A 27,924-nucleotide genomic window follows, 5' to 3' on the forward strand; every position below is an offset into this window, starting at 1 on the left:
TATGGCACTAAAGTCCCAGGGTGGGTGAATAATGATATACTAAAAGTGGTCTTAGAAACAAAAACTGAGAAGACTCAAACTGAAATTTAATATATTTTTAATGATTAGATTATGATTTTTAAAGCAATTCACTTATTACACATATGATAGGCAGTGATTTACAAATACTGTGAGTGAAATGCAAATACCTGTAATGGTGAAGGTAGACAATCCACAATAACTGGTAGACAATGTAAGTAAAAAGAAAGAAACTCTAAGAAACGATACAAAAAAAAAAAAAAAAACTAGAAATAAGATATGTTGTGATTCAAATGAGAAGTGGATGGAACATAGCTGATGAATGAATAAGTAAATGAGAAGTAGCGTTACTCAGACTGTCCCAAGCAAATGAAAAGAAAGAAATGGAAACAAAAATGATAATAAGCAAAAATGTGGAGCAATTGCAATTGGTTTAAATGATCTACAATAAGACTACTAGAAGATAGAAAATAAAGAATTTTCTGTTGTAAAGCATGAAAAGTTTATACAAGTTGTGATAGATAACAAGCTATAGATGTCAAAGCTCAAAAGACTCGAAGACAAGTAAATATCAAATCAATGGATATCATGAAGAGAAATGATGTCCACAGGAAAAATAGTGACTGGCAGTTTCCAAACACTTTAGGACATGTAGGGCATTCACAAACATTTCATCAAAAATAATTTCTTATTAAGGAATTGTTTTGTCTCACAATATGTAATTCTTCATCAGATATAGCAATAATGATGGTCCTTTTTCTACGTTTTCTACCTGTTTTACTGATCGTTTCTTTTCTTCATTCACTTTTCTTCTTACTTTTTAAAATATATAAAACCTTGATAATGATTGTGTACCAGATAGATTAAGTGTTTGTTAGTAGATGCTTAGCAAATCTGATAAGAAGTAACCAATTTTACTTCTCCCCAAACCTACTTATTTTCCTCAATTTGAGTTATGCAAGAAGTGAAAAAAACTGTTAAAGTGGGCAATAAAATTTAGATGAATTGGCAAAGAAGTTGCCACATTAGATGAATATGTCTACAATTAAATGCTTCACAGTAATATTTTATGAAAAGTTGTAAGAGAATATGATTTATAATTAGCATTCAATACAGTTCAAAAAATTTGGCCAGAAACCTGTAATTACAGATTTGTAATTTAAAACATAAGTAAACTTATTTTATTTTCAGATTATAAATCATATTTATATCCAAATTAACTTTCAACAGGTACACATTTGTTATATTTGTTAACTTAATAAAAGGTAACTTTAAAAGACTTAATATAGTATCCATCAATGTCAAATTTTGCAATAGCCTAAGAAGCATTTTACAGTTCCAAAATATCTTACAATCAATATTATTTGTTTTCTCAAAGCTATTGGCTTATTTATTTATTTGAGAGAGAGAAAGGGGGAAAGATGAGGGAGGGAGAACTGGCAGGCCAGCAAACCCCAGAAGCATGAATCCTAGGAATTGAACCAGGGTTTTTGGGGTTTGCAGGCAAATACCTTAAACATTAAGCCATCTCTCAGGCCAATAAAACCTTTCTTGGTGGTAGATCACATGTGAATGCTTGTCAAACATAATGAAAATTTCCTTACAGATTTCTAGTTGAAGAAGTGAAAGATGTATCATATTTAAGTTTTATAAAGAGCACATTTTAATACTGCCATGAAGTCCCTGAGGATGCTCTGGATTTTTGGTTTTAACTCTATGGAAATTTAACTCCATATTAACAACAGTTGAATAAACTCAATATAGGTATTGATTGATTATATACAAATGAAATCCAGTGATGTATATTCTATTAAATCGATTTGTGTGTGCGCGCACTTGTGTGTGTACTCATGTAAAGGTCACAGGACAGCCTTGGGATGTTGGCCCTCTCCTTCTACCTTGTTTGAGATAGGATCTTTCTTGTTTTGCTATTGAGAAGGCCAAACTATTTGTCCCACAAAATTTGGAATTTTTCTTGATCTACTTCCTGTTGCTTAGCTGCATTGGAATCACAGTCTCTTTGCCTGTAAATCAAATGGGTGCTAGGGATCTGAATTCAAGTTGCTAAGCTTATTGCAGAGCAAGTCCCAGATACCAAACAGGTATTTTTTTCTTGAGGATTTTCTATGAATTATAGATAAATTTTTCATCATTTTGCATGTCCTCTTTAATATTATTTCATGTACAATAGTTCTTTTATATATAGTAATAAATAATAAAATATAATGTATTAATAAATGATAAAATAAGTAAATAATAAAAGCATACAATAGTTGTTTTATATATACATTTAACAATAAGCCCATAATTTCTCAATCAAGATTTTTCTTTATATAGATAGATCATAATTTCAATGTTTGTAGTTTTCTAATTCATTACACTTCCAACTCAAATTTTTCTTTGTAAAATATTGCTACTTTATTTCCTTAGGTTATTTTAAGATGATTAATTTTACTCTGCTAATTTAACTGCTTGCCAGTATTAAACTATTGACTATAACCATGTGTGGTTAATAAAAAGATAAATTCTTGGGCTGTAGACATGGCTTAGTGGTTAAGTACTTGCCTGTGAAGCCTAAGGACCCCAGTTCGAGGCTCAATTCCCCAGGTCCCACGTTAGCCAGATGCACAAGGGGGCACACACATCTGGAGTTTGTTTGCAGTGGCTGGAAGCCCTAGTGCGCCCATTCTCTCTCTCTCCTTCTCTCTCTCTCTCTCTCTCTCTCTCTCTCTCTCTCTCTCTCTCTCTCTCTCTCCTCCTTCTCCTCCTCCTCTTTCTCTCTGTGTCACTCTCAAATAAATAAATAAAATTAAAATACTAAATAAATAAATAAATTTGTATTTTAGCTAGTTTCACATTTTTGCAAAGATATCACATACCATGGTTTCAAATGTTCAGAGCAAATTTTAATCTACATATATGTCCCATGAATTCTACTAATATTTACCCATGATAACATTAAAATATCATAGCAATCCCACTGAGGAGGGCTGTCAGTGGAGTGTGGACAGAGAGGAAGGAAATGAGGGTACCAACACTTGATGGGTCCATACAAATCTTCTACTTCATTAAAAATAATATAAATGGAAAAGATAGGTCACCACATTGGCTTGGCATATGTAATCTCTATATAATCTATATAATATGTTGATGAACAGTGAGACAATTGCATTGAGACACACAAGGCTAAAACACTGGGATTTTAGTCTGAATTTCACAGTTTGCCCAAACTTTTCCAAATATATTGATTAGATGATGACTAACTTCTCAAGTTAGAGAAACTGACACTTAAATTATGGCTAAATAATCTATTCTGAAGTATTTTAAAAGTCAAATTTAGGTATGCACTTTTTAAGAAGAAACAAAATCATGGAAAGATTTTGTAATACATTCCAGCTAATAAACAATTTTATTTATCATTAAAAAATACCAGAGCAAAAAGGTGAATTGAGTGTCAGGTAAAAATTTTTGCCTATACCTTATTCCCTTCCTCCATCTCCTAAATTCGTAGCAAATTCAGCTGAAAGAGAATGTGTTTCCTCAGAAGTATTTTGAGTGGATAAAATATTACCTCTAAAATATAAGCTAAGTTATTTGTTATCACTGTGCATTTAAACTTCAGAGTGAATATATGAATGTGTGTAGGGCAGGAAGGGGAGGGAAGGAGAGGTTGCATGGATATGTGTGTTAGAGAGAATGAGAGGAGGGGAGATGAGAGGAAATAGGAGAGGAAAGGAATATTGCAGTGATTGTTTAAACTTGAAGTGATGTGTCAATATTCCCATGCAATATCTCATTTCTACTGTAGATTTGAACACTTGGACAGAAATCACATCATGTGAAACAAGCAAATATTGTTCTGCTTATGTTGCCTCTCTCTTCTCATCTTTCTCATTCCCAAACTGAGTCTGGCTTTAGATGAGGGTACTGGCAAGAGAGGGGACTTTTCAGAGTCACGTACACAAGGATTCCACTTGGAACACTCTCACTAACTCAATACTGGCAATCTAAATTAAAATTGAATTGGCACCCAGGACTCAGAATAATTCAATGAACATACATTGGCTAAGTCCCAGTGCCAGAGCTAAACATGGTATAAGCCATACCCATTCTAGCTGTCACAATAAACATTCAAGAGAAGGATGATAATCATTCCAAGACCATAGAAATTCACAAGGCATATTTGCTGGTGATCACAGAACTTGTAAAAAAAAAATGGGAATTAAATTTATCCATAATGATTTCAAAAGTAGTCATCTTAGAGTTCATTTAAATGTTCCCAATTTCCGAATGGTAGCATAGAACTAAATAGGTTACTAATCTGAAGGTTTCAGTTTCAAATATGCAATAAAATTTTATGATCTACAAGAATTTAAGAAACATATGCAATCTCTTATCATAAAACTTTGTTTTAGGTATTGAAAAAATGTATTTTTTCATTAGATACTAGTGAACTTGGGATGGGCATGCTCAGGCCTTTAGCCACTGAATGTTCCACCTTATGCATCTGACTTTATGTGGGTATTTGGGAACCAAACCTGGCTCCTTTGGCTTTGCAGGCTATTGCCTTAACCATTAAGTAATCTCTTCAACCCTCCAGTTTTAATTTATGATACAAGAGCATTTATTTTTATTTTTATTTTATGACACAGAGAAAGAGAAATCAAGAGAGTGAAAGAGGAAAGGGGGTAGAGAAAATAGGCATTCTAGGGCCTCCAGCCACTGCAATCAAACTCCAGTCACATGTGCCACCTTGTGCATTTGGCTTATGTGAGGTCTAGGGAGCCAAAACTGGGTCCTTAGGCTTTGCAGGCAAGTACCTTAACCAATGAGAAATCTCTCCAGCCCAGTGTAAGAGCATTTTTAAATTTATTAATTCTTGTTTCTACATGACAAATATGGTGCAATAATGTTATTTTCTGGTCCTCTATCTCATCGGCTTCTTATTAACAAGTATCATCTAATTCTCAAAGTGTTCTACCAATTATTTATTTTTGTTCAATTTAATTCTGAAAAAGTTTCATGTTGTAACATATCATGTTACAAAATGCATACAAAATTTACTTAAAGAATGTACATGAATTAATTGCATAAAAACTGTTAATCAGTCAATAAACAGATAGATATTATAGGAGAGAACTAGGTCAGTATAAACTATGATCTTTTCATTCTGCAAGAAATAATTAATATAAAAAATTTAATTCAAAAATATATACAATTTCATTTATAGCAAAAAATATCCTACAGGGCTTATTTTTTGATTACTGAGTGCATATAGTTAATAAATAGCCTGGCACTTTAGAAGATGTTTTTAAATGTTTAGAAAATAGGTCTCTATTTCACCATTATGATTGTCACATTTGAAGTAGGCTTTGGATTTAAAAGTAGAACACTCACAGTGCACAGTCAGAGTCTCATATACTCAAAGCCTGTTCCATGTACTAGAAGTTTGGTTATAAACAGGGGCTTAGAAAAAAATGGAGAAGTCAGACCTCATCTGAAAGCCACAGAAGAAGAATCTGAGTTGACCAGATTCCAGGATAAATCATATGCACACACAGTGGGGAAATGGTAGGATTGTTTATCTGCCCCTCTTTGGCACCTTTACTAGTGTTTGAAGACATAGAAATCAGATTTGAATACCATGAAAAATCAAAGAAATTATCTTGATATTCAATGTAAATGCTCAGATTTTTTTTTTTTTTTAATTTCAGGCATTCAAAACCTGTTCTGAATACACACTTACCTGAGTTAAGCAACCCACCCAGGGCAGGATGGACTTGGGTCTAATTACCCATTACAGACAATGGATGTTAATTAGTGCATGTTGTTCCTTTATAAGAATTGCTGATTAATTAAGTATAGGGACACTCCAGGCAATGTATTTCTGGATGTAAGACAAGAGGCTGTGAAGGACACATGAAAGGCTTAGTGACATGCCCCCCCATGCAATTGTCCATATTCTTTTTTAGTGTGCTGCCTAAGTGAGTTGCAGTTCACTCAATCTGTAGAATTTGTCTTCACTATAGGTGGGAAAATTGCAATTCCAATCATTTACAGGGTATCAGATATTTGATGAAAATTCCAATCAGAAATGTCCACTATTGCCCATCCTTTGAAATCTATTTGGCAATTTACCTTAGAGCAATGTTTGAGTAATAAAACGTTTTTAAAAGTGAAAACAACATTAAAACAAAACAAAACCTTACTTTCCAAGGGCAAAGCATTCCAGTTTTACAGATGAATCCTTTGCAGCGTGCATAGTTTCAGGAAAACGCACTTCAGTCTTTGGCTCATATTCCCCCATGACACCTGTCAAATACCAAAAGAGCTAGCAGCATATCTGGAGAAGTGATATTTCCTATGAAGTAAATGTTTCATTAGCTAAAACTTGAGAATTTGCTCTTTAAAAGAATTAGTGTTTTAAATTACAAATGATATCCATACTTCTGAGTTGACAACAAAAATTCTTTGCTAACTCTAACCAAAACTACTCCCTTCATAAAAATCATGAAGCAGAAATGTTCAAGAAAAAGGAAGGATTTGGCTAATGCTCTAAGAAGTCTAATATAGCACCCTAATCAAATATACCAGGATTTCTGCAGTAAAACACATTATTATGCTAATTGAAATTTCAAAAAAAAAAACCATTTTGTAAAAGGACAATTGCTTTTGCTGCTAACTTAATTTGTAGCACATTTGTAAGAAATCAGTTATTTATCTTTTTCAAGGTTCTAATATGGAATTAGAGACAGAAATTAATGCTAGACCAATACATTGTACTTATTTATCATAAATATACTATGTATCAAGGGAAATGTATCTAACATAAATATATTTCTAGGCCACTTTCATCATTTTAATGTTTATATCTTAACCCTTGCTATATTGAGATTATTTAATACCATCACTCATTTTTAAAATTTATATGCCAAACATCAGAATGACACATTCTAAATATAAACATTAGTACAACTTTTGAAATATAAAAATTATAACAGTAATGTAAAATAAAAAATATACAGATTTTAAACCTTGTTCATTACTAAAAGTAACATGACTTTTTTTTTGCTATTTTTTAATCAACTGATATTTCTTGCTTCTCTACTTATGAGAAAGGCATGATTTACATGTCATGTTTACAATCCACTTTTTTACACAAAAGTGATGAATAAAACAAAGGGGGTTGAATAAGAAAAAAAAGAAGAAGAAAAAAAACTAAGAGCATACAGGGGAAATAAAGGAAAATGTTGCAGAATTGTTATGCAATTCTACGCAATTTTGGCTTATGAGCTATTCCGTTCATCAACAGAGTACTCATGGAAGGGGAGAAAATGGACTTACAAATTTGATAGTTGCAGATATCTGGGTAAGAGCCTTGCAAATATATTTGCATAGTCTGTGACTATGAAATCCTGGCATAGCTACTCCCTTTGTGGTTCTGGTTTCATAGTTCTGATAGCCCAAGTATCATTATATGCTTGTATAGCTTAAATTCTACAGGGGTGAGGGTGGGGGCAAAAGCTCTTTGATATAGAGTTTGCAATTAAGTTCAAAAATCTGATCATGGGATATGCTAACAGATTTTCTAGCTTTAAATATCCCACTGTGGACATTTAATTAGGGAATCAACCAGAGGATTTTTCCAATTTGATGATTTTCAATTTCACTAAGTCCTGTACCAGCTATGACTTGACTAAGCTCCAAATTTCACCAGAGGAAAATCAGAGTTCTGTTCCATGGAGAAATGATTGAGTATAAATCTTTCACCCCATTCTTCTTTGGAAGGCTTTGCTGTCCTGGGGTTTAATATTTTCTTTATCCAGGTTTGCTAGCCAACTAAATATAGAGTAAATAGGCAAAGGTGGAAAAGAAAGGGGATATTAAATACAGGTTAATACATATGCTTATTAAATATATATTAATAAAAATATATAAATTTGGCACACTCACACATGCATACATACAACCATGCCAAATCACCCAAACATTTTATTTTATTTTTACAAAGTTGTCCTTAAGGAAAGAAATGACAACGTATTGCAGGGCCACGAAGAAACATGTAAGACACAACTGTGTGTTCTGTAACTTGGGGGCATGCAATTACATAATTTACTGTCTTATTTTTCATAATATCTGTTTTACATCATATTTTTAAATTGAATTTAAATTCACGGTTTATTTGCTTCCATTTAGCAAGAGAAAAGTTTAACGTTCTGAACGTCTCCCCAGGATTTAAGATCTCCAAACTGCAGTCTGAAGAAATCTCATTGTCTTACCATCATTGCGCAGGACTAGCGGAGTTGGTGGTCCTTGAACACTTCTCTGGGCCTCTTTGTTTGTTACGAAGCAAGTATAGTTGCCCACATCTGATGGTTCTACTTTGGCAATATACAAGTTCCCTGTCTCTTGAGATACAAATCTCCTGTTGTCCTCCTGGACGTATAAAGGATTATCATTGAAGGTCCATGCATATGATAAATCTGAAAAACAGGAAAAATGTATTATGCTTACTGTATTCTTTCTTATTTAAGAATTCTTCGCTTCATTTTATTATAATAAAAGTCTGCCCATACCATTCTCACTTATAGCTATTCACCAGGAATGAACAGAATATTACCTCATATTCACATATATCACAAAAGATATGTTTTCCTAACCTGTAAATGGATTTTAAGAATTGAGCATATAGGATGTTTAGAGAACAAATATGTGAATTTACTAAGAAAAGTTGGAGGATGTATAAAGTATGTTTTTTAAAGCTTGGGCAATATTTCTTTAATATGGCGCAACTCAAACTAGTATTGTTCAATGTGTTGTCACAAGGGTAGGCAAACTATGCAAAATATAAAAGTTTCAGTTAAAATTTTAGGTGATTATACTCTGATAAAATTTAAGTTCATTCTGTGAATGTTATAAAACCTCTGAGCATCTATAGTACAATACTTTTAAAACTGAGTATAACAACACTCACAATTTAAAAACACCCTTGTACTCCTTTAAAGACTAGAGCAGTCATAGTTCTTGCTGACAGGGTAGATAATTTCAATATGGGATGACATATGTGCTGATGCAGGCTTGATAGGAAGACTAAAAAAAATGCCTATAATGAGTAATGTTCAAAGAGACTTCTCAGAAGAACTCCTTCCACATTGAACCATCAAGAATGACAGTAAGTAATAGCTGAGTAGACAAGCATGGCTCCCAGCAAACAACAAGAACAAGAGAGTAAAGATGAAGTAGAGCATGTATTTGTTTTGTCAAACGTCATTTGATCCATTGTGTAAATTTTATACATAAATATAAACATCACAAATAATTAATATATGACAAATAAAATACATTGGACAGATCTAAAGTGTTTGGTTTAATTACTTTACATTAAAAATGAAACACTCCCATCACTTTAGGAATTGACTGATTCCCCTTCCTATTTACTCTCCTACTGTAGGAGCCATAGTTGAATTTCTAGTATTAGGTTATCTTTGATACTGTTTAGAGTTCTTAAAATTGGAGTTGAGCAATATTTATGATTTTTTAAATATATTTTATATTTATTTATTTATTTGAGAGAGAGAGTCAGAGAGAGAGCAATAACAAGAGGCAGAAAGAGACAGAGAGAGAGAGAGAGAGAGAGAGAGAGAGAGAGAGATTGAGAGAGAGATGAATGGGGACACCAGGGACCATAGCCACTACACACGAACTCCAGACACTTGCAACACATTGTGTATCTGGCTTACTTGACTACTGGGGAATCAAACGTGGGTCCTGGGCTGGGTGTGGTGGCGCACACCTTTAATCCCAGCACTTGGGAGGCAGAGGTAGGAGGGTCACCATGAGTTCGAGGTCACCCTGGCACTACATAGTGAATTCCAGGTCAGCTTGAGATAGAGTGAGACCCTACCTAGGGAAAAAAATAAAATAAAATAAATTACTGGGTCCTTAGGCTTCACAAGCAAGCACCTTAACTGCTAAGCTGCTCTCCAGCACCATTTCATTTTTAATTTAGTGTTTTCAATATCAACTTATGTGACTGTGCAAACAGTACTTCCTTCTTCTTGTTAAGTAATATTTGATTGTATAAACAGACCAAAATTCATTTTGCCACCTTCTTCTTGATGAACATTGGAAGGTTTTTTTTTTTTTTTTTTAAATCCTAGACTCACTAGGCAATACGTTGAAGTGAGCGTAATGATGTGAATCTGTGTATATTTTCATTTTTCTTGGATAAGTTCCTAGGAGTGAGTTATAAAGCAGATATAACAGCTTAAGTGACTAAAAACATTGTTCCAGTTCCAATGCACTGTATAAGTCTATAAGTCTACCCCCAACATATCAAAGTTCAAGTTGTATATTTCACAGAATTGTATTGTCTGAATTTATTTTGCCTACAAGTCCTTGAGAGTAGGCCAATATTCTTAGAAACAGAATCTTTGTATGTATGAGATCAGGAACAAGACAGGGTTGTCTACTCTCACCTCTGCTCTTCAATATAGAACTGAAAGTCCTAGCTCAAGCAATAACACAGGAGAAAGAAATAAAAGGAATATAATTTGGAAAGGAAGAAATTAAATTAGCTCTATTCGCTGATGACATGATTGTATATGCAAGAGACCCAAGAGACTCCATCCCAAAACTCCTGAAGGTGATTAACTCCTATAGCAAAGTAGCAGGATACAAAATCAATGCACAAAAATCAGTAGCATTTCTGTATGCAAATGACAAAGACACAGAAAAAGAAATAAAGGACATAGTCCCATTTTCAATAGCAACAAAAAAAAAATAAATAAAATACCTTGGAATAACGTTAACCAAGGAAGTAAAAGATCTACACAATGAAAACATAATAACACTCCAAAAAGAAACTGAGGAGGACTTGAGAAAATGGAAAGACCTCCCATGCTCCTGGATAGGCAGAATTAACATTGTGAAGATGGGAATCCTACCAAAGGCAATATACAGATTTAATGCAATTCCAATTTAAATCCCTACAGTGTTCTTCACAGAGATAGAAAAGAAATGATCTCAAATTTCATATGGAAAGGCAGAAGGCCTCAGATATCCAAGCATATCCTCAGCAAAAGAAATACCTCTGGAGGCATCAGCATGCCTGATCTAAAGCTATATTACAAAGCCATAGTAATAAAAACAGCATGGTACTGGCATAAAAACAGGAGTATAGACCAATGGAATAGACTTGAGGACCCACGACTTTGGGTCAAGCAACTACAGCTACTTGATATGAGACAAAGGACCTAACAATATAGGCTGGAAAAAAGACAGCATCTTCAATAAATGGTCAGGGACAAACTGGATAACCTATATGCAGGAAACTTGAAACTTGACTTGATCCACACATTTCACCATGCACAACACTCAAATTCAAATGGATCAAAGACCTCAACATAAGACCAGAAACTCGAAAACTACTGGAAGAAAATTTAGGGAAGTGTGTAAGTGCTGGATTAGGGAAGAGAAACATTCTATAGTGTGTTAAAATATAAATATATATTCACCTGGACGGACATTCAAACACATGGGAATCACAGCACAGCAAAAGAGATTACACAACTGGGAGGTTCTTGTGCTGAAAAAGGCAGGGTGTCATATCAGTCATCTATATTTATGTTATAAATGGATGCAGAAGCAAGATACAATGGATTCAAAGAGGCTTATATTTCCTTTTGTATTGTAGCCTTTTTCTTGAGCTGGAATCCCATCTTCTGAAGCAGTGTTTACTGACCTTACTATATTTAAATTCTCCAAGAATGAGGGGCAATACAGATAGATTGCTACTCTGAACTCAATGTGACCTGTATAGAAAAAACCCAGAGAAGTTGAAATTAAGAAGTAAACTAAGAATTCACCCACACACATACCTATATAGAAAGAAAGAAAAGCATGGACAAAGTGGGAGGACAAGAAGGAATCAGAGGACAGAAAAGAAAGGTGAAATGAATCTACTGAAATAAAGACCATTAATAGTAAGGAAAATGAGTAATTTCTAACAATTAATACATAAATTAAAATGTTATAAATGTCAATGAAAAGGAGAAAATGCTGTATAGGTCAAAGTCTAGGACTGTCAATATACATGAAATACTGCAATGCCCAGGTGGCATGTAGCCAACCACAGCAGTGTTAGTGGACAGAAACTCAAGCCTTTTCTTAGAAACAAGATGTTTATGCTATTAACATATGTATTTAAGTATAGGTATTCTATGTCAATAGATAGAGTTTAGTTGATAAATGATGATAGATAGATGATGATGATGATGAAGGTAAATAGATAAATGACAGATGATAGATAGATAGATAGATAGATAGATAGATAGATAGATAGACAGACATATAGATGATAGATTTATAAAACTTGTATATGTAGGAACGTGAAATATATGCAATCATTTTCTTAGTGGGGGGGTGAGGAATCCTACAGTATTTTCCTGTTTATACAGTCTGTTTCTTCAGTATTAGGGTTTTAAATTAGTTTATCTTTCTTATATAAATGAAATTGAGAATCAACCCAGAAATAAAATAGTATAAGGCCAAACACTAGAATGAGCCACGCTTGATATTATAAATAAGAATAATAAATGTCTCCTACTCTGAATTCTTCAGAATAGATCATTAAATTTTACTCAGGCACTGATTTCTAAACCAGGTACACATTAAAATTACTATGGGATTTTGCAAAAAGGTGGATCACTAATTTTATTTCTACTAATTTATTTACATATACACAATGACATATTACAGAATGTGTATTTTTAATCCCCTCTAAATGACTCAAACACTTGAATTTGAATATTATATTCACAACTGATGTATGGCAAATTCTTCTCCATTGAAAGCAGTACACCTCTATTGCCAAATATATCAAAGCAAGTGGATCAACTTGTGAGAGAAGGGCATGGGGAGAGTGACCGGGCCCTTGCCTGAGATCCCAGGCATGTCTATGCCAGCTGCATGTGATAACACACAGTTCTGCTGATCTCAGGGAGGAAATAGAGTTTATACAGGGTAACAGATCAAGGGACAATGAGTTTATCCTAAGTGACCATGGGGAGGTTGGCATCTCGAATGGGAAAAGACTTCTCAATGGGGTGGTTTCTTGGGGGTTCCCTTGATCTGAAAGTAAGCCCTCACCATAAGACTGAGGAAGAAACATCAAAGGAAGTCATTCTGACACAGGAAGGTATGCAAAGCAGTCTTGGGGAGGTCATCATCCAGGATTGGATTAGACTTTGCAGTAATGTGGCTGCTTGGCAATTCTCCAATTCCTGTAAATAACTCCTCACCCAACACTGTAAGTAACCGCAATAAGCTTACTGGTTCACAAAACTGATATTGGTACAATCCTACCTTGATTTGTCATCTGAGCCCTACATGGTTTGAGGATGTGTGTCTATGTCTTCCCAGCAGAAAAGTGCTCCCCCACAAAAGTACTTTTCTTTTCAGAGAAGAATTAACAATCTCAAGTGTACCAAGAGATTGATAACAAAAGGTTAGAAAATCTAGAAGCAATGTCAAGTAAAAGTGAAAGAATAAAACCTTATATTTTGACCTGGAAAGAAAATAAAATAGGGAAGATTCATGTCTTCACACATTGCAGGGATATGGTCTATACAAGATTTTTTAAAAAGCCCTAAATATCAAATAAAAAAAAAGTGGGACTTGTGCCTTTTTAAGTTTAAAGTATGTTGTGTGATTCTTAATATAATGAAAAACAATGTTGAGCTGCAGTGGTGGCTTTGTGGTTAACGTGCTTGCCTGTACAGCCAAAAGATCCAGGTTCAATTCCCCAGGACACACATAAGCCAGATGCCCAAGGTGGCACATGCATCTGGAGTTTTTTTCAAAGATTAGGGGCTCTGGCATCCTCTCTCTCTCTCTCTCTCTCTCTCAAATTGAAAATAATAATAATAAAAACAGTGTCATAGCTTGAATCTGGATGTCCCCAGAAGTCCATGTGTTAAAGGCTGGGTCCTCAAATTAACACTTTTGGAGATGACGGTTCAAACTTTAATAATTGATACCTAGTGGGAGGTCCATGAGCTATTAGTGGCATGACTTAGAAGTGATTGTCGCTCCCAAGTCCTTACAATCCCCATTTTGTTTCCCAAACACGAAGTTAACATTTTAGGTCCACACATTATCACCATGATGTGTGGGTTCACCACAGGCCAAAGCAAAGAAATCCACAGATCATGGGTAATATAAGTAAACCTGTGGACCAGAAGAATAATTTTATCTTAATAAGTAGATTATCTGAGATTTTCATATAGGAATAGAATTATAACTCTAAATTTTGGTGCTCTGTTATTCTTTATGAAGGTAGTTAACAGGATCTTTCCATCTTTAGAAATTATCAAGCACACATACGTGATTATTGTTCAGGACATTGCAAAGAAAAAGAATAAAAAGATTGATGTTGACAGCAGATGGGAGGTTAAATAGAGTCTATGAATGGTCTACTCCAGCCTTCAATTTCTTTTGATCTTCCAAAGAGTCTAGCTTTCAGACCATGCATTTACAAATGCAGTCCACTTTCTATTTTCAAAGTGATGGTTTAGCATTCTTGTCCTGTTCGCAAGTTCTGAAACTTCATTTTCTTTTGTAAGTCCCTTGAGGGGTCTTTCAACATTCCCTGTGGTCTCTTGCATCTGAGTTTCTTTACTGACACCCTTTGCTGCCTCAGTTCTAAGACCATGCTTTGTTTCCAGAAAATAAATGCCCAGAGATTTTTGTTTGAAATCAGAGAGGTGTCTACATAGAAAATCTTGCCTTGGTATAAAAAGGATGTAGTTCACAATTTCCTGTTGTCATTGACTCTTCCTCTTCTCAACCTTTTGTGAAATAAAGGTCATCTTTAGCTGATTCCCAGGACTCTGTCTCAGTTCAGGGATCTTTAGACAATTCCTTTTTAAGGACAGGAATAAGCTTTAGTTTTCTAAAATCCAATGTAACCCTTTGCACTTCAGAGAAATTACAGGTTACTGCTAGTGCCCAAGAAAGCTTTGTATTCTTCAACCTATAATCTTTGGACTGAGGCTGTAATTTTCTTTTCTCCTTAGTGAATTCAGTGTTATCTTAGCCACTCAAACTCCCAGCTGTTCCTGCATGTGCTACTTCCTTCAGTAATGGGGGAAATTTAAAACCTGCTGAAAAAATCCAGTCCACAAAAAAAGAAAGAAAAATATACATAAAAATAATCAGTTAAAAGTATAATTTATATAATTCTAGCAATAGTTACGTCATAACATTAATTGAACATAACCAATATGTCTAATAAATGAGATAAGATGCTGGAAATACAAATAATATGACTCTTTCAAACATGTGGAGTTAACATATGGAAAGGGAATAGTTAAATCTAATTCCTTCCAATGCCCCTTCTCCTTCCCTAATACTGCCTTTCCTCGCTACTTCATATCTTTCTTTACTCTTCTCCACTTCCAATCTTCCTTCCCAACTCCCATGCTCCTCACATATTGAGTCCCGCTTGTGTTTAATGTCAAAAGGTCCTCACTAGCTACCTACCTCATCAACACACCCCTGTATCTCATTTCTGCACAGTATAAGAACCTGATGGGATAGAAGAACAATACTCAATTTAAATAACTCCAACATGTTTGTTGTTAATGTAGGCAGGGCACTACACACATAAAATCTTGACCAAGGAATATTCTCCTCTAAAATGGGCCATTTGTAGAAATGTCAGTGTGCACATGAATGCCTCACTGGCATGCATCCTCAGGATATGTAACTGACACAGCAGGTGTGGAGTGAAGCTAGAGAATCTATTCAAATAGCAAGTTTCCAGGTGATGTCACTACTGAGGAACTATGGACATTGAAGGCCTCTGATGCGAATAGTAAAACTTACCTTAATAAGTAAGAGAACCTGAGTTTTGCAAGCAATCACACTGTACATTCCTTTGTCTAAACCTTGAAGATTAGAGGAGTCCAATGGTATCACAAATGTTTACATGGTAGAGACTTGAGAGACCTGCCCATGCCATATCTCCACGTTTTCAAGTGAATAAACAGAGAGGAAGAGTACAACAGTCCCAGTGACTCAGATCCAGGCTGGCTGTGTCCTTCTGTGCATAGGAAAAATGTAAGCTCCAAGCCCTTTCTGCCACAGACATCCTTCTCCCCATGGCTTCCTCTCCTCCCTCATTTTCACAGCCAACACTGGGGGATCTTTTCCCCATTTTTGTTCTATCATCAGCCACAGCTGGTGCTTAATTTTTATATTTTTAATGGTACAAGAAAATAAATACTCTCCAAGTTAGAAATTTAGAAAACTTCCCATTTGGCTTTTCTTAATTAAATGTATAATTCATGAGACATTAGGTTTAAACCATTGAATTTTTAAATATGCTTTCCACCCTCTATGACATTTATCTGTTATTAATGGTTGTGATGCATTTTTCCTGTGATGATTCAGCAGTAGCATTTCTGCTGAATGGTAATTGGTCCTTGCTGGAGCAACTCTGCAGTTTTTCACTGACACCATCCTTTAAAATTGTGTTTTTATTAGAAATGGCAGATCTATAGTTAGCCATTGAAGACTCTATCTTCTGCTCTCTCAAGCATAAAGCAGTTCCTATTTTCCCTAGAGAACGATTGTGTTTTGGCATCTTTTACAGCCCTAAATATTGCATTGTAATTTTTAAAACACAAAAATAAAAGATGTAATCAATTATAGCTATTATATGAGATATAATTTTTATTGTAGGGGATTATGTCCTCTGAAATAAACCAATGACTACAAACACTAAAACCCAAACTTTTGTACAATTGCGGACTGAATCTCTTAGCATTGGTGCCATGTTTATTGAGGAAAGCATAAATGAGTGGCATAAAGAAACTGTAGTGTAACGCTCAGGTCTACTGTAACCCACCAACCTGCCTGCTCCACATATTCAAGAATAAAAGCACTTTACTGCAAACCATGTGCTTTAGAATTTAAACTGAATAGCTTTTGGGTATCACATGATGGGTGAGCTAGCTCAGTGGCAAATACCGCCTCTAAGAACAGTAATTCTTTTCTTGTGCTGAAGTCATTGAGAATGTTTTTGGCAAGTTTATGATGCAATCTAGAAAACTGCCTGACACCATTATGATTTATTTATTTTTTCTTATTTGTTCCATAACTCCTGCTTGGAAACTTGGATTTTCTTAGATTACTTCTGATTTATACACTTTTTGTTTGTAACCATGGATAGGGTAATATTTAGAGTCTACAAACAACAGAGCACCTTCCCATCCCCAAATACCTATTATTTCAAAATTACAGAGAATTCTAGGACTGATTATATACTGAAAACCCTTACCTGGAGAAGAAATAAAAACACAGTCAGCTTTTTGTTCCAGTGTTTTGTTTTGTTTTTTTTTTTTTTTTTTTTTGGTTGTTTTTTTTTTTTTCCCCAGGTACAATATCTAGCCCAGGCTGATCTGGAAATCACTATGTAGGCTCAGGGTGGCCTAGAACTCACTGATATCCTCCTATCTCTGCTCTCCAAGTGCTATGATTAAAGATGTGTATTGTCATGCCAGACCACATTCAGCCTTTTAAACCTTACTAAGAAAACTCTGGGTTATCATGACAAAGATGGCAAAGTCATGGGCTGTGAATATTTAAGACTAGACTTTATCTTGTTCTGCTTTGTGAGGGCAAACCTAATTTAGTGATTATAAAGCCCAGGCTGTATCTGTTGTTCTCCGCTAGTGAGGATTTTGTCCCTCAGAGGGTGCCCACTGATATCTGATATCTGAAAGTATATTCTTCTCACAGGTTTGGGAGAGGATGCTACTGGTATCTAGTGGGTGGCATCTACTGGTCAAGGGTCATACTGAATGTCTTAAAGCACAATGAAGTCTTCCATTAGAAAAATTCTCCTCACCGGAGGAAATGACACACATCATTAATTCCAGCACTCAGGAGACAAAGGTAGGTGGTTCGCCATGAGTTTGAGGCCACCCTGAGATTACATAGTGCATTCCAGGTCAGTTTGGGCTAAAGGGAGACCATACCTCAAAAAAAAAAAAAAAAAAAAAAAAGAAGAAGAAAGACAGAAAAATTCTCTTCTATGATGGAACATTCCAGTGTTGAGAAACTTAGAAGTCTATAGTACTTGCAACTTATACCACAGTATATATCTTGAATGTGCTGGAAAGCAGGAGAGCTGATCTATCAGGCAGTGAAAGAGGACTGTGTGGGATGGGGCCAGCACAACTGAATTCTGGGACTCTGGTTAGCCAAGAAGGGTGGAAAAACCATGCAGTTGCATTTTAGGCATATGAATCTACTTTTCGGTAACATTGGATATTCTCCACTAGAGATAAGAATTTCTGTAAACTCCTTGAATGCTTTATGTAACACTGATTAAATGTCTACTAGGAGTTGAATTAGTTCAAAGTCATGCAGTAAATAAATACAGTGATGCTTACATTTGACCCTACGAGTTCCAGGAAAACTGAGATGGTTTAGTTTAAAATGTTCATGATCTGGGGCATAAAACCTGGCTGCATTGAGTGCCTAATACATAATGAACTCTCTGGCTTATATGTCCCATTCATGCATTGTCAAATATTTTTATATATGACAAGTTCCAATTTCAGCCCTCTAAACTTAATCTTTCAACCTAGGTATGTATTCAATTGCCTAATTAAAACTTTCACTGAGCTATGTTTTTGGCACCTGACTGTTGACATGTCCTAAACTAAATTTCTCATTTTTTTCATCTCCAAAATTGCACTCACCTTAGTGTTCCCACACCTACAGCAAATACTCTCATTTCTAGTTACTTACTCCAGAAACCAGAAGCTGTGCTTCTCTGTCTGTCTCATACAGTTCATAGGCAATCTTTCAGGAAAATATTTCAATTATACTTTGTAAATATATACTGAAGATAGCTGTTTATCACCTTGTGTTGTTTCTCTGCTGTGGTTTATTTTCCACACTAAATTTAAAAAATGGATCTCAGAGGTAGCTGGACACATTTCTGCTCAATTCCACCCAATGCATTCAAGTCTCATGCAGGAATTAAAGCGCGCGCGCGCGCACACACACACACACACACACACACACACACACACACACACACAGAGAGAGAGAGAGAGAGAGAGAGAGAGAGAGAGAGAAAACTAAAAGCCCTAAAATTACTAAAAGTAGGACCTTCTATCTTCATATACTTTCTTATTGGCTGATCGTTTTACTTCCACACAGATTTCTTTACTGTTCCTCTGCCAAGCCAGGCATGATCTCACCAAATCCCTTTTGTACATACTATTTCCTGAATTGTCATCACCCACTCTGCCCAACCTCTCACATATTTATTTCTGTTCCAGAATGTCAATGATGGCTTCATTGACCACAGGACATACATGAGGAATATATATCACATCCAATATTATTCCTGTTTTCTCTACATTTTAGTCATGTCATGACTTATATTCATTTTATGGAAGGTTTAGAGAGTCAAAGATTCTGTTTCAGTTTGCTGTACTATAAAAATGCAGAAAATAAGTAGCAGTAAATATAAAAGTATTTCTGTAGGACTGGAGAGATGGTTTAGTGGTTAAGGTGCTTTCCTACAAAGCCAAAGAACCCAGGTTCAATTCCCCAGTACCCACTTAAGCCAGATGCACAGAGTTGCAGATGCATCTGGAATTAGTTTGCAGCATCTAGAGGCCGTGGTGCACCCATTCTTTCTGTCTGTCTCTCTCTCTCTATCTTTGCAAATAAATCAATTTTAAAAATATGGAATGAATACATAATATGTATGCTCAATAATTATTGTGGGTTATTATTATTATTGTTGGTATATCAATAAACAATCAGTCTTTTAAATATTCTATGAATTGCCAAATATTTATGAATTGGTTAAGTATCCAGTTTTGGTTTTTGAGATAGGTAATCATATTGTAGCATAGACTGGTGTTGAAATTGCTATATAATGGCTAACCTCAAACTTTTAACCCTGTCCTGCCTCCTTGCTGTTGTGATTTCAGGTTAATGCCTGGAGAGAGCAGTGTATTTATTGTCAACTTAAACAACCAAGTAAGACAGCATCATGTTCATGTACTCCTGAGTCATCAAACATACCTAAGTAGGAGGAGAGATGGAAATGAAGTGCTTTTCTCTATCTAATTTTCTTCTCTTTTCTATAGCACAATTTTGATCTTTGTTCTGGAGTGATTTTCCACTTAAAATGTGAGAATCTTTATCAATTTGAATTAAAATGCCGGGCTCATACAACGATGTCATTGTCCTATCATAAATACAGAAGATTCAAGCCACTGACATCAGCTCAATGGGTCAGCCATATAAAAATGAATAAAAATGGTTTTTAAAACTTTAGGAAATTAAAGAAGCTAGCTTTTATTAGTAAATGATTAAAATTTTCATATCTAGAAAACTGAAGACAAGGCTATGCATTGACTATAGTGAAACTCTTGCTTCATAGCCTAGATGTTTTTCACTGCTGTAAGCATCTCTCATTTCTACATTCTTTCATTTTAAAGTAAAATTTCATGTGATCTTTGCTAAAGCACTGAATGAATCAAACTCTATGGACCACTCATTCTCAGTCATGATACAGTTTGCCTTTTGAGGGTCTTATGTTGACTCAAAATCCCAGAGAAAAGTGTCTCTTTACCATACTGTAAAGGGTTATACCAACTAATTGTTACAAGTGACTGAGGATCTTAACCAGGGCTGAACGTGGTGCTGAGGGAGAAACTTTGTTTGTTGGAAGCCCTATCTGCATCTGTTGTCAGGTTCACTGACAATGACATATACTGCCAAAAATATAACAAAAATATAAATATTGTATTGGCTCCCTCTTGCATATCTGTGTGGAAGGTGTAGGCATCGGAGCCCTAAGTGAACAGAGTAAAAAGAGACAAAAGGCTTTTTTTGCTCTGCTACCAAATTTGACTCTCTAATCCACTAATGCAATACAGGAGAACCATCCTTCTCTGAGCTGGATAACAAATGTAGGAAAGAAAACAACAGAAAACAGATGTGATTGTTAGGTACCTTTTGGGAGATTACATCAGCTCCACCAATGAGGAAGTGTAGTTCTCCTCAAAGAAATATCTACAGGTGAACTTCAGAGTCATTTGTAGTTAGCTATTCAGTCTCCCTAGGTTCTCTCCATAAAACTTTCAACTTTGTCACCATTCCTATGAAATATTTTGCAGTCAGAGATTGGAGGAATATGGAAACAAAAACAATGTTGTTCATGGGCCAGAAATCTCATTAATAGAGATTAAAAACTCTGTATAGGAAATAGGATTAAAAAGAATCAGAAAACAGAGAATGGTCCTTATTCTGTAAAATACGATCACATAAAATTCTAGAGTATTGCAGGATCGTGCTTTGTATAGTCTCATGGATTCCCTTTCCATTTCGTCATGGCACATTCCCTGCCAGAACTGCGTTCATCCATGGAACTTTCCATTGCAAGAGGAATCCATTGCACCCACCGTATTGATTACACTAAGATTTGGATAGACAGCATTCACAAGAAAGCAGGTGCTACAAGATCAGCCTTTCACTTATAGAGAAACAGCTCCTTGACTTTATCATTTTGGCTGGGTTTGTTCTGTTATATTATGAGACAATATATATAAGGGAAATCTCTATACATTCTTTTATGTTTTGATTTAGGTCTCAGAGAATTACTTTGTTAGATAGATTCATAAGATTTAACCATGCTGGTATTTTTCCTTGTGAAGTTTCCCTATGATGCACACTGAAATGTATTTGCTAGACATCACCTGTTGGGGAATGTTTCACACTTTTTTTTTCTGTGAACACATTAGTGCAATAAACAACAAGTTCTTGGTGGTCAATAATATCCAGCTTGTTATTTTTTCTCATTTGTTGTGGAACTGTTTATGTGATTCATTGCTGATATAGGTGGAAAGGAAGAAAGAATAAAATTCTGTACTTTTTACTGTAAGATTTTGGCCTTTAATTCTTTTATTTATAAAAAATATTAATATGTATACATGATACTTAGAAGTAATGTCATGGCAACTCTGTGGGATAAGATGATTGAATGGAAGTATTCTTTGCTTAGTTCTGCAAATGATGAGTCATGACAACATATGAGAAAGTATATTCTAAGGACAGAAGGAGAGGAAAAATGCTGGAAATTAAGCAAGTGAAGAAAGGAAAGGTAAAACCAAAGAGAAGTCAAAAGACAACTAAAAGCATTTCTCAACTTTAACTCTAGCAGGGGGAGAGAAACTCATTTATCGAGTCCAAGTTTGTTTTATCATTTCTGAAATGCACTAGGTATCAAATCCTCGGGAAATTCTGCTAAGAAACCCTTGCTTCTGAACAAATCGACCAGAATCATATGTGCAAACGGAGACACTAGGAGTTCTCCAGAAGTTCATAACTCTTCTGACCCTGATGCAAAATTATCAACATTGATGAAATATCCCACAAATATTCCAAATACTGAGTTCTTAAAAATGATTAATTAATTTACAGAGAATAAAAACAAATACCTGAATGGGAAGAGACAATGCAAATTGTCAAGAAATGTGCAATAAAGAGATAGAAAATCTGTAAAACAATAGTAACTTGTCATTAAAAAGTTCACTAAGTGAAATAAAAACCTCAATTCATCCAGAAGTGGTTGCTAATACCTTTAACTCTAGCAGAAGGATGGCTGATGTAAGAAGATTCCCATGAGTTTGTAGCTAGCTCTGTCTTTAGGGTGAGTTCCAAATAAGCCTGTGCTATAGGGAGATCCTGCTTCAAGAAAGAGGAAATAAAGAAAGGAAGAAAAAAGAAAGAAAGAAAGAGGAGAGAAAAGAGAAAGGAAAGGAAAGAAAAAGGAAGGAAGGAAGGAAAGAAGGAAGGAAGAAAAACAGAAAGAACACCTTAGTTCAAAGACTTACAAATAGACTAAATCACGTGAGAATAAAAAAAAAAAGAATATTATGAGGCTGGAATGATTGCTCAGCCATTAGAGTCACTTGCTTGCAAAATCTGACAGCCAATATTCAATTCCCTAGTACCTACATAAAGCCAGATGTACAAAGTGGTACATGCACTTTGAATTCATTTGCAAATACAGAAGGCATGACCATACTCACTCTCTCTGTGTCTGCCTCTTTTTCTGTCTCAATATGTCTTTCAAATAAATAAAATATTATAAAAGAATATTATATTCAAACACAGGCTTGATAAGTTATGATCATATAGTAATAAAAAGCTTAAACTTATAAAAACTATGTAATGATTATGGGACATAGTTAAAAGATCATACCCAAATTATCATATAGTCAGAATAAATAAGGAAACAGTCATGTGAGCTAAAAGCACAGAAAAAAATCTACTGAAAAGAATAAGCAAAAACCCCCAAATCTCTAAAACACAGGGCATTTAGAATTTCAAATTTACAAGAACAGAAAGGAAACTTTTCAAGTTATACAATAGCTAAAGTATGAAAAGGGCAGGAAAAAGAAATAATATTTAAAACTAGAAGGAAAATCTATGTAAATTATAAAACCAAATGAAATCCAATAACACACTCTTGAATGATATCATTCATAGAACAAAAAATAAACAGCCACAACTCATCAGAAATCATGGTCTACCACACAAACAGTCAAAATGTGAAATTTATTGCTTTAAGTGTTTATGTTCACACACAACATACACACACACACTCGTTGGGGAGATGACTCAGTGGTTAAAGATGTTTGCTTACAAAGTTTGCTGGCCTATGTCCAATTCCCTACTTCCCATATAAAGCCAGAAGCAAAAAGTAGGCATGTGTCTGGAATCCCTTTGCAGCAGCAAGAAGCTCTGGGGCACCTACACCCTCTGTCTCTCACTTTCTATATCTCCAAATAAATTAATAAAAAATATTTTAATAAACAAAAAAACCACAGATACCTCAAATAAATAACTCAATGGCACATAATCAAGTCTTAGCAAAGTAAGAACAAAGCAAATCCAAATTTGAAGAAGGAAGAAAACAGTATGGACCAGGATGAAAATATCCAAAACAGACACTATAATAGCACTAATCAACTAAATAAAGAGTTGTTTGAAAAAAAATTGTCAAACCCTTAGCCAAATGAACCAAAAGCTAGGAATGACACAATGAAACTAGAGGCACAGTGGGTATTATGAAAGACACCACTAAAATTATCCCACAATTACATTTACAAATCAAATGAACAATATCAAAGCATGCATCATATCAAAATTGAACTGTGAGGATATAAAAGTATAATTAAATCAATAACAAGCAATAAGACTGAAGATGCAATGGGAAGTCTCTCACCATAATAATCCAGAGCTGGATACAAGAACAGCTGGATTCTACTGGGAATTTCAGAAATATCTAACACTTTTACTTCTAATTTAATTCACCAACTAGAAGAAGAAAGGATTCATCCAAACTCTTGCTAAGAGGTCAGTATCACACTAAAAGCAAAACCCAATAAGCACACAATAGAAACCTCAGACCAATATCTTTGATGAACTTAAGCAAAACTAACTTAATGAAATGCAAATGAAATTCAACAACATATTAAAAGACCACATGCCAATATCAAATTGCTTTTCTTTGAGGAATGAAATTACAGTGTATACAAGTGAATAAATATATAATTTTTAACAACCTAACAATCTTCATGATAAAATTCTGAGTAAGCGAGGCACAGAATATAGCTCAATAAAATTAATGTTATCTCTGGCAAGCCCATACTCATAACAAATAAAGAAAACTGAAATATTCCCTCTTCTAAAATCAGTTATGAGATAAAGACAGCTATCTCAGTCATTTAATATAGTACTTAAAATTTTAGCCAAGGTGTGATTGTTTAAATCAGTTGCCCCACATAAACTCATGCATTTTCAATGCTTCATGCCTAGCTGGGCGCAATATGGGAAGCAGCACCTTCTGGAGAAGATGTGTCACTGGGGGAGGACCTTGAAGTTTGTAACAGCTTCCCAGCTCTAGCTCAGCTCACTTTCATGCTGTTTTCCACCAGCTCCTGTGGCAAGATGTGATGTCCCTCTTTTGCTGTACCATCCATTCCTTGACATTATGATGCTTTCCATCAAGGCTAAACTAAATTAAGACCTTTCCTCAAATTACCTTCTTTTGGTCAGGTATTTTGCACCAGCAATGATAAGGTAATTCTGAAACAAAATTGTTATTAGAAGAACAGTATCACTGCTACAAGAACCTTACCATGTTGCAATCCCCCCCCCCCCCCCCCCCCGCTTTGGTTTATTTCAAGGTAGGGTTTCACTCTAGCTCAGACTGACCTGTAATTCCCTATGTAGTCTCAGGGTGGCCTCAAACTCACAGCAATCCTTCTACCTCTAACTCCCAAGTGCTGGGATTAAAGGTGTGTGCCGCCATGCCCAGCCAATTGGTCTTTTGAAACTGATTTGCAGGAGGAAATTGGAAGAATTTGAAACCTTGCACTAAATGCTGCCTTGTAGTAGAACTGGTACAGCTAGCTTGATTATTATAATGGAAGATGAAAGACCTAAATACAGAGAGAACTGTGGACTATGCAGGCTTAGTTTATGAACTTTGTTGAAACTGGACTGGAAGCAGTTTTGGGGAGAGTGTGGCTGAGTTCTGCCTATGTCCTAAGAACTTGAGCAGGGTAGAATGTAAACATAAATAGACGGCTGTGAGTAGATGAATATGACACAGAAAAATAAATGAAAATTTCAACCTGGGGCCAACAATTCAGTTTGTGACAATTGGGAGATTGTCACTACTTATGAATGGGTCCACTCTTTCACACTGGAGCAATAGAAAGGGTGCTGATTCTATTCTCTTTTATAAAGACAGGGACTAAACTAAAAATGCTAAAGAATGTCCTGCTCATAAACGTGGCATTTATTCCCTCCCTCAGACTAACAAATTCAGGAAAGTTCAGGTCATTGGATGCTTCATACTTTTTTTTTTTTTTTTTTGAGATGACCCTAGGTGATGTAGGACATATCCATCAGCTGCTTTGAGTCAGATTTTTTTTTTTTGTCTACACAATAAGGAAGTAATTACAACAAGGCAAACTAGCAGAAAAATGAGAGGGATGAAAATAGGTAAGAAAAATGTTAAATTGAATCAGTAGCTTTCCTATACATCAACAATGACATTACTAAGAAATAAATAAAGAAATTGTCCCATTTATAATAGGCTAAAAAAGAACAATAAAATGTATGAAATTAAATCTAATTAAAGAGGGGAAAAAGAAAAACCTCCATGAAAATTATCAGACACTGACAAAGAATATTGAGGAAGAAACAAGAAAATGGGAAAACAAAAGCAATTCTTATGCTCATGGAAGAGGAAAATTATGATTATGAAAAAAGCCCATATAGTGTCTTCAATATTCATGAAAATTATACTAGCAATCTTCACTGAATAATCATCATCATCATGAAACTTCAAATATCCCAAATAGGCAATGCACTGGTAAGGAAAATGGTCAGTGATACAGGTAACACAATTGTTGCTTTCAAAAATGCAATGCATAGTCATAGTGACAGAAACCATTAAAACAGTAGCATTGGCAATTAAAAAAAGCAAACTAGTGAAATAAAATATAGTTCCCTGAAATAAAACCATGCAATTATGGACTACTGATGCTTGACAAAGCTGCCAAAACTGGACAGTGGAGAAAAACAGACCTTTCTACAAGTGGAGCTTAAAATACTAAATACATGTTGGGGAAAGATTGTATTTAGATTCCTGTTGTTTACCTATACAAAAATCAGTTTAAACTAAGTCAAAGAGATCAGTGTAATGAATGCTTGAACATTTGAAACCACTAGAAGAAAACAGCATAAACTCTTCAAGATTTTGGTACAAACAATAATTGGACTGAGTATGATGTATGACTCCAATGGTTCCCGAAGTTAAATGAATTATTGACACACAGGTGAACAACTGATTAAACTCTGCCCATGTCAGAAGTGGTGGCACATGCATGTAGTCACAGCAAGTAGGAGGTAGAAGAAGAAGGAATGCAAGTTTGATGTCATCCTACATTACACACACACACAGTAACACTATCTTACAAATACAAACAAAATAAAAACAAGAAGAAAATCATTATAGTAGAAAATCATACAAAACTTTAGCTATTGATCTATCAAAATATTCATATCCAGAACTTGAAGAGAACTACCTGTAAACTCTGACTTATTCCAATCAGAATGACTTAAAAAAAATTTTTTATTTATTTATTTGAGAGCTACAGACACAGAAAGACAGATATATATAGAGAGAGAGAGAGAATGGGCGCGCCAGGGCTTCCAGCCTCTGCAAACGAACTCCAAACGCGTGCACCCCCTTGTGCATCTGGCTAACATGGGACCTGGGGAACCGAGCCTTGAACTGGGGTCCTTAGGCTTCACAGGCAAGCGCCTAACCGCTAAGCCATCTCTCCAGCCCCAGAATGACTTTTTTAAAGTTTATTTTTATTTACTTATGTGAGAGAAAAAGGGGAAAGATATAGAGAGAGGGAAAATGGGCACACCAGGGCCTCCAATCACAGCAAAAGAAATCCAGACACATGTGCCACCATGTGTATCTAGCTTACTGTGGTTCTGGGGACTTGAACCTGGGTCCTTAGACTGTGCAGGCCAGCACTTGAAAGGCTAACCCATCTCTCCATACACAGGATGACTTTTATATAAAAAAAATAAAAACAGTATATTGCAAATACTGGAGAAGATGCTAGGAAACAGGAATCCTTATACCTTTCTGGCAGGAATATAAATTAATCCATTTTCTGTGGAAAATTATTTGGAAGTTACTCAACACATCTAAAAGGAGAACTGCCAGCTGATCCAGCTCTACTTCTCCAGGTATAGCTGAAGGAAATA

General features: G+C 35.1%; 1 protein-coding gene across 1 annotated transcript in view; it reads right to left on the reverse strand.

Moving 5' to 3' along the window:
* The window catches only part of LOC101610386 (contactin-6), a 366,424-nt gene that overhangs the window by 129,488 nt on the left and 209,012 nt on the right, over positions 1-27,924 (reverse strand). The window contains 2 exon segments of the mRNA XM_045134210.1: positions 6,228-6,330; positions 8,298-8,501. Of these exon segments, the coding sequence (XP_044990145.1) occupies positions 6,228-6,330; positions 8,298-8,501 (307 nt within the window).

The sequence above is a fragment of the Jaculus jaculus genome, chromosome 14 (assembly GCF_020740685.1).
Source record: "Jaculus jaculus isolate mJacJac1 chromosome 14, mJacJac1.mat.Y.cur, whole genome shotgun sequence".
Lineage (NCBI taxonomy): Eukaryota > Metazoa > Chordata > Mammalia > Rodentia > Dipodidae > Jaculus > Jaculus jaculus.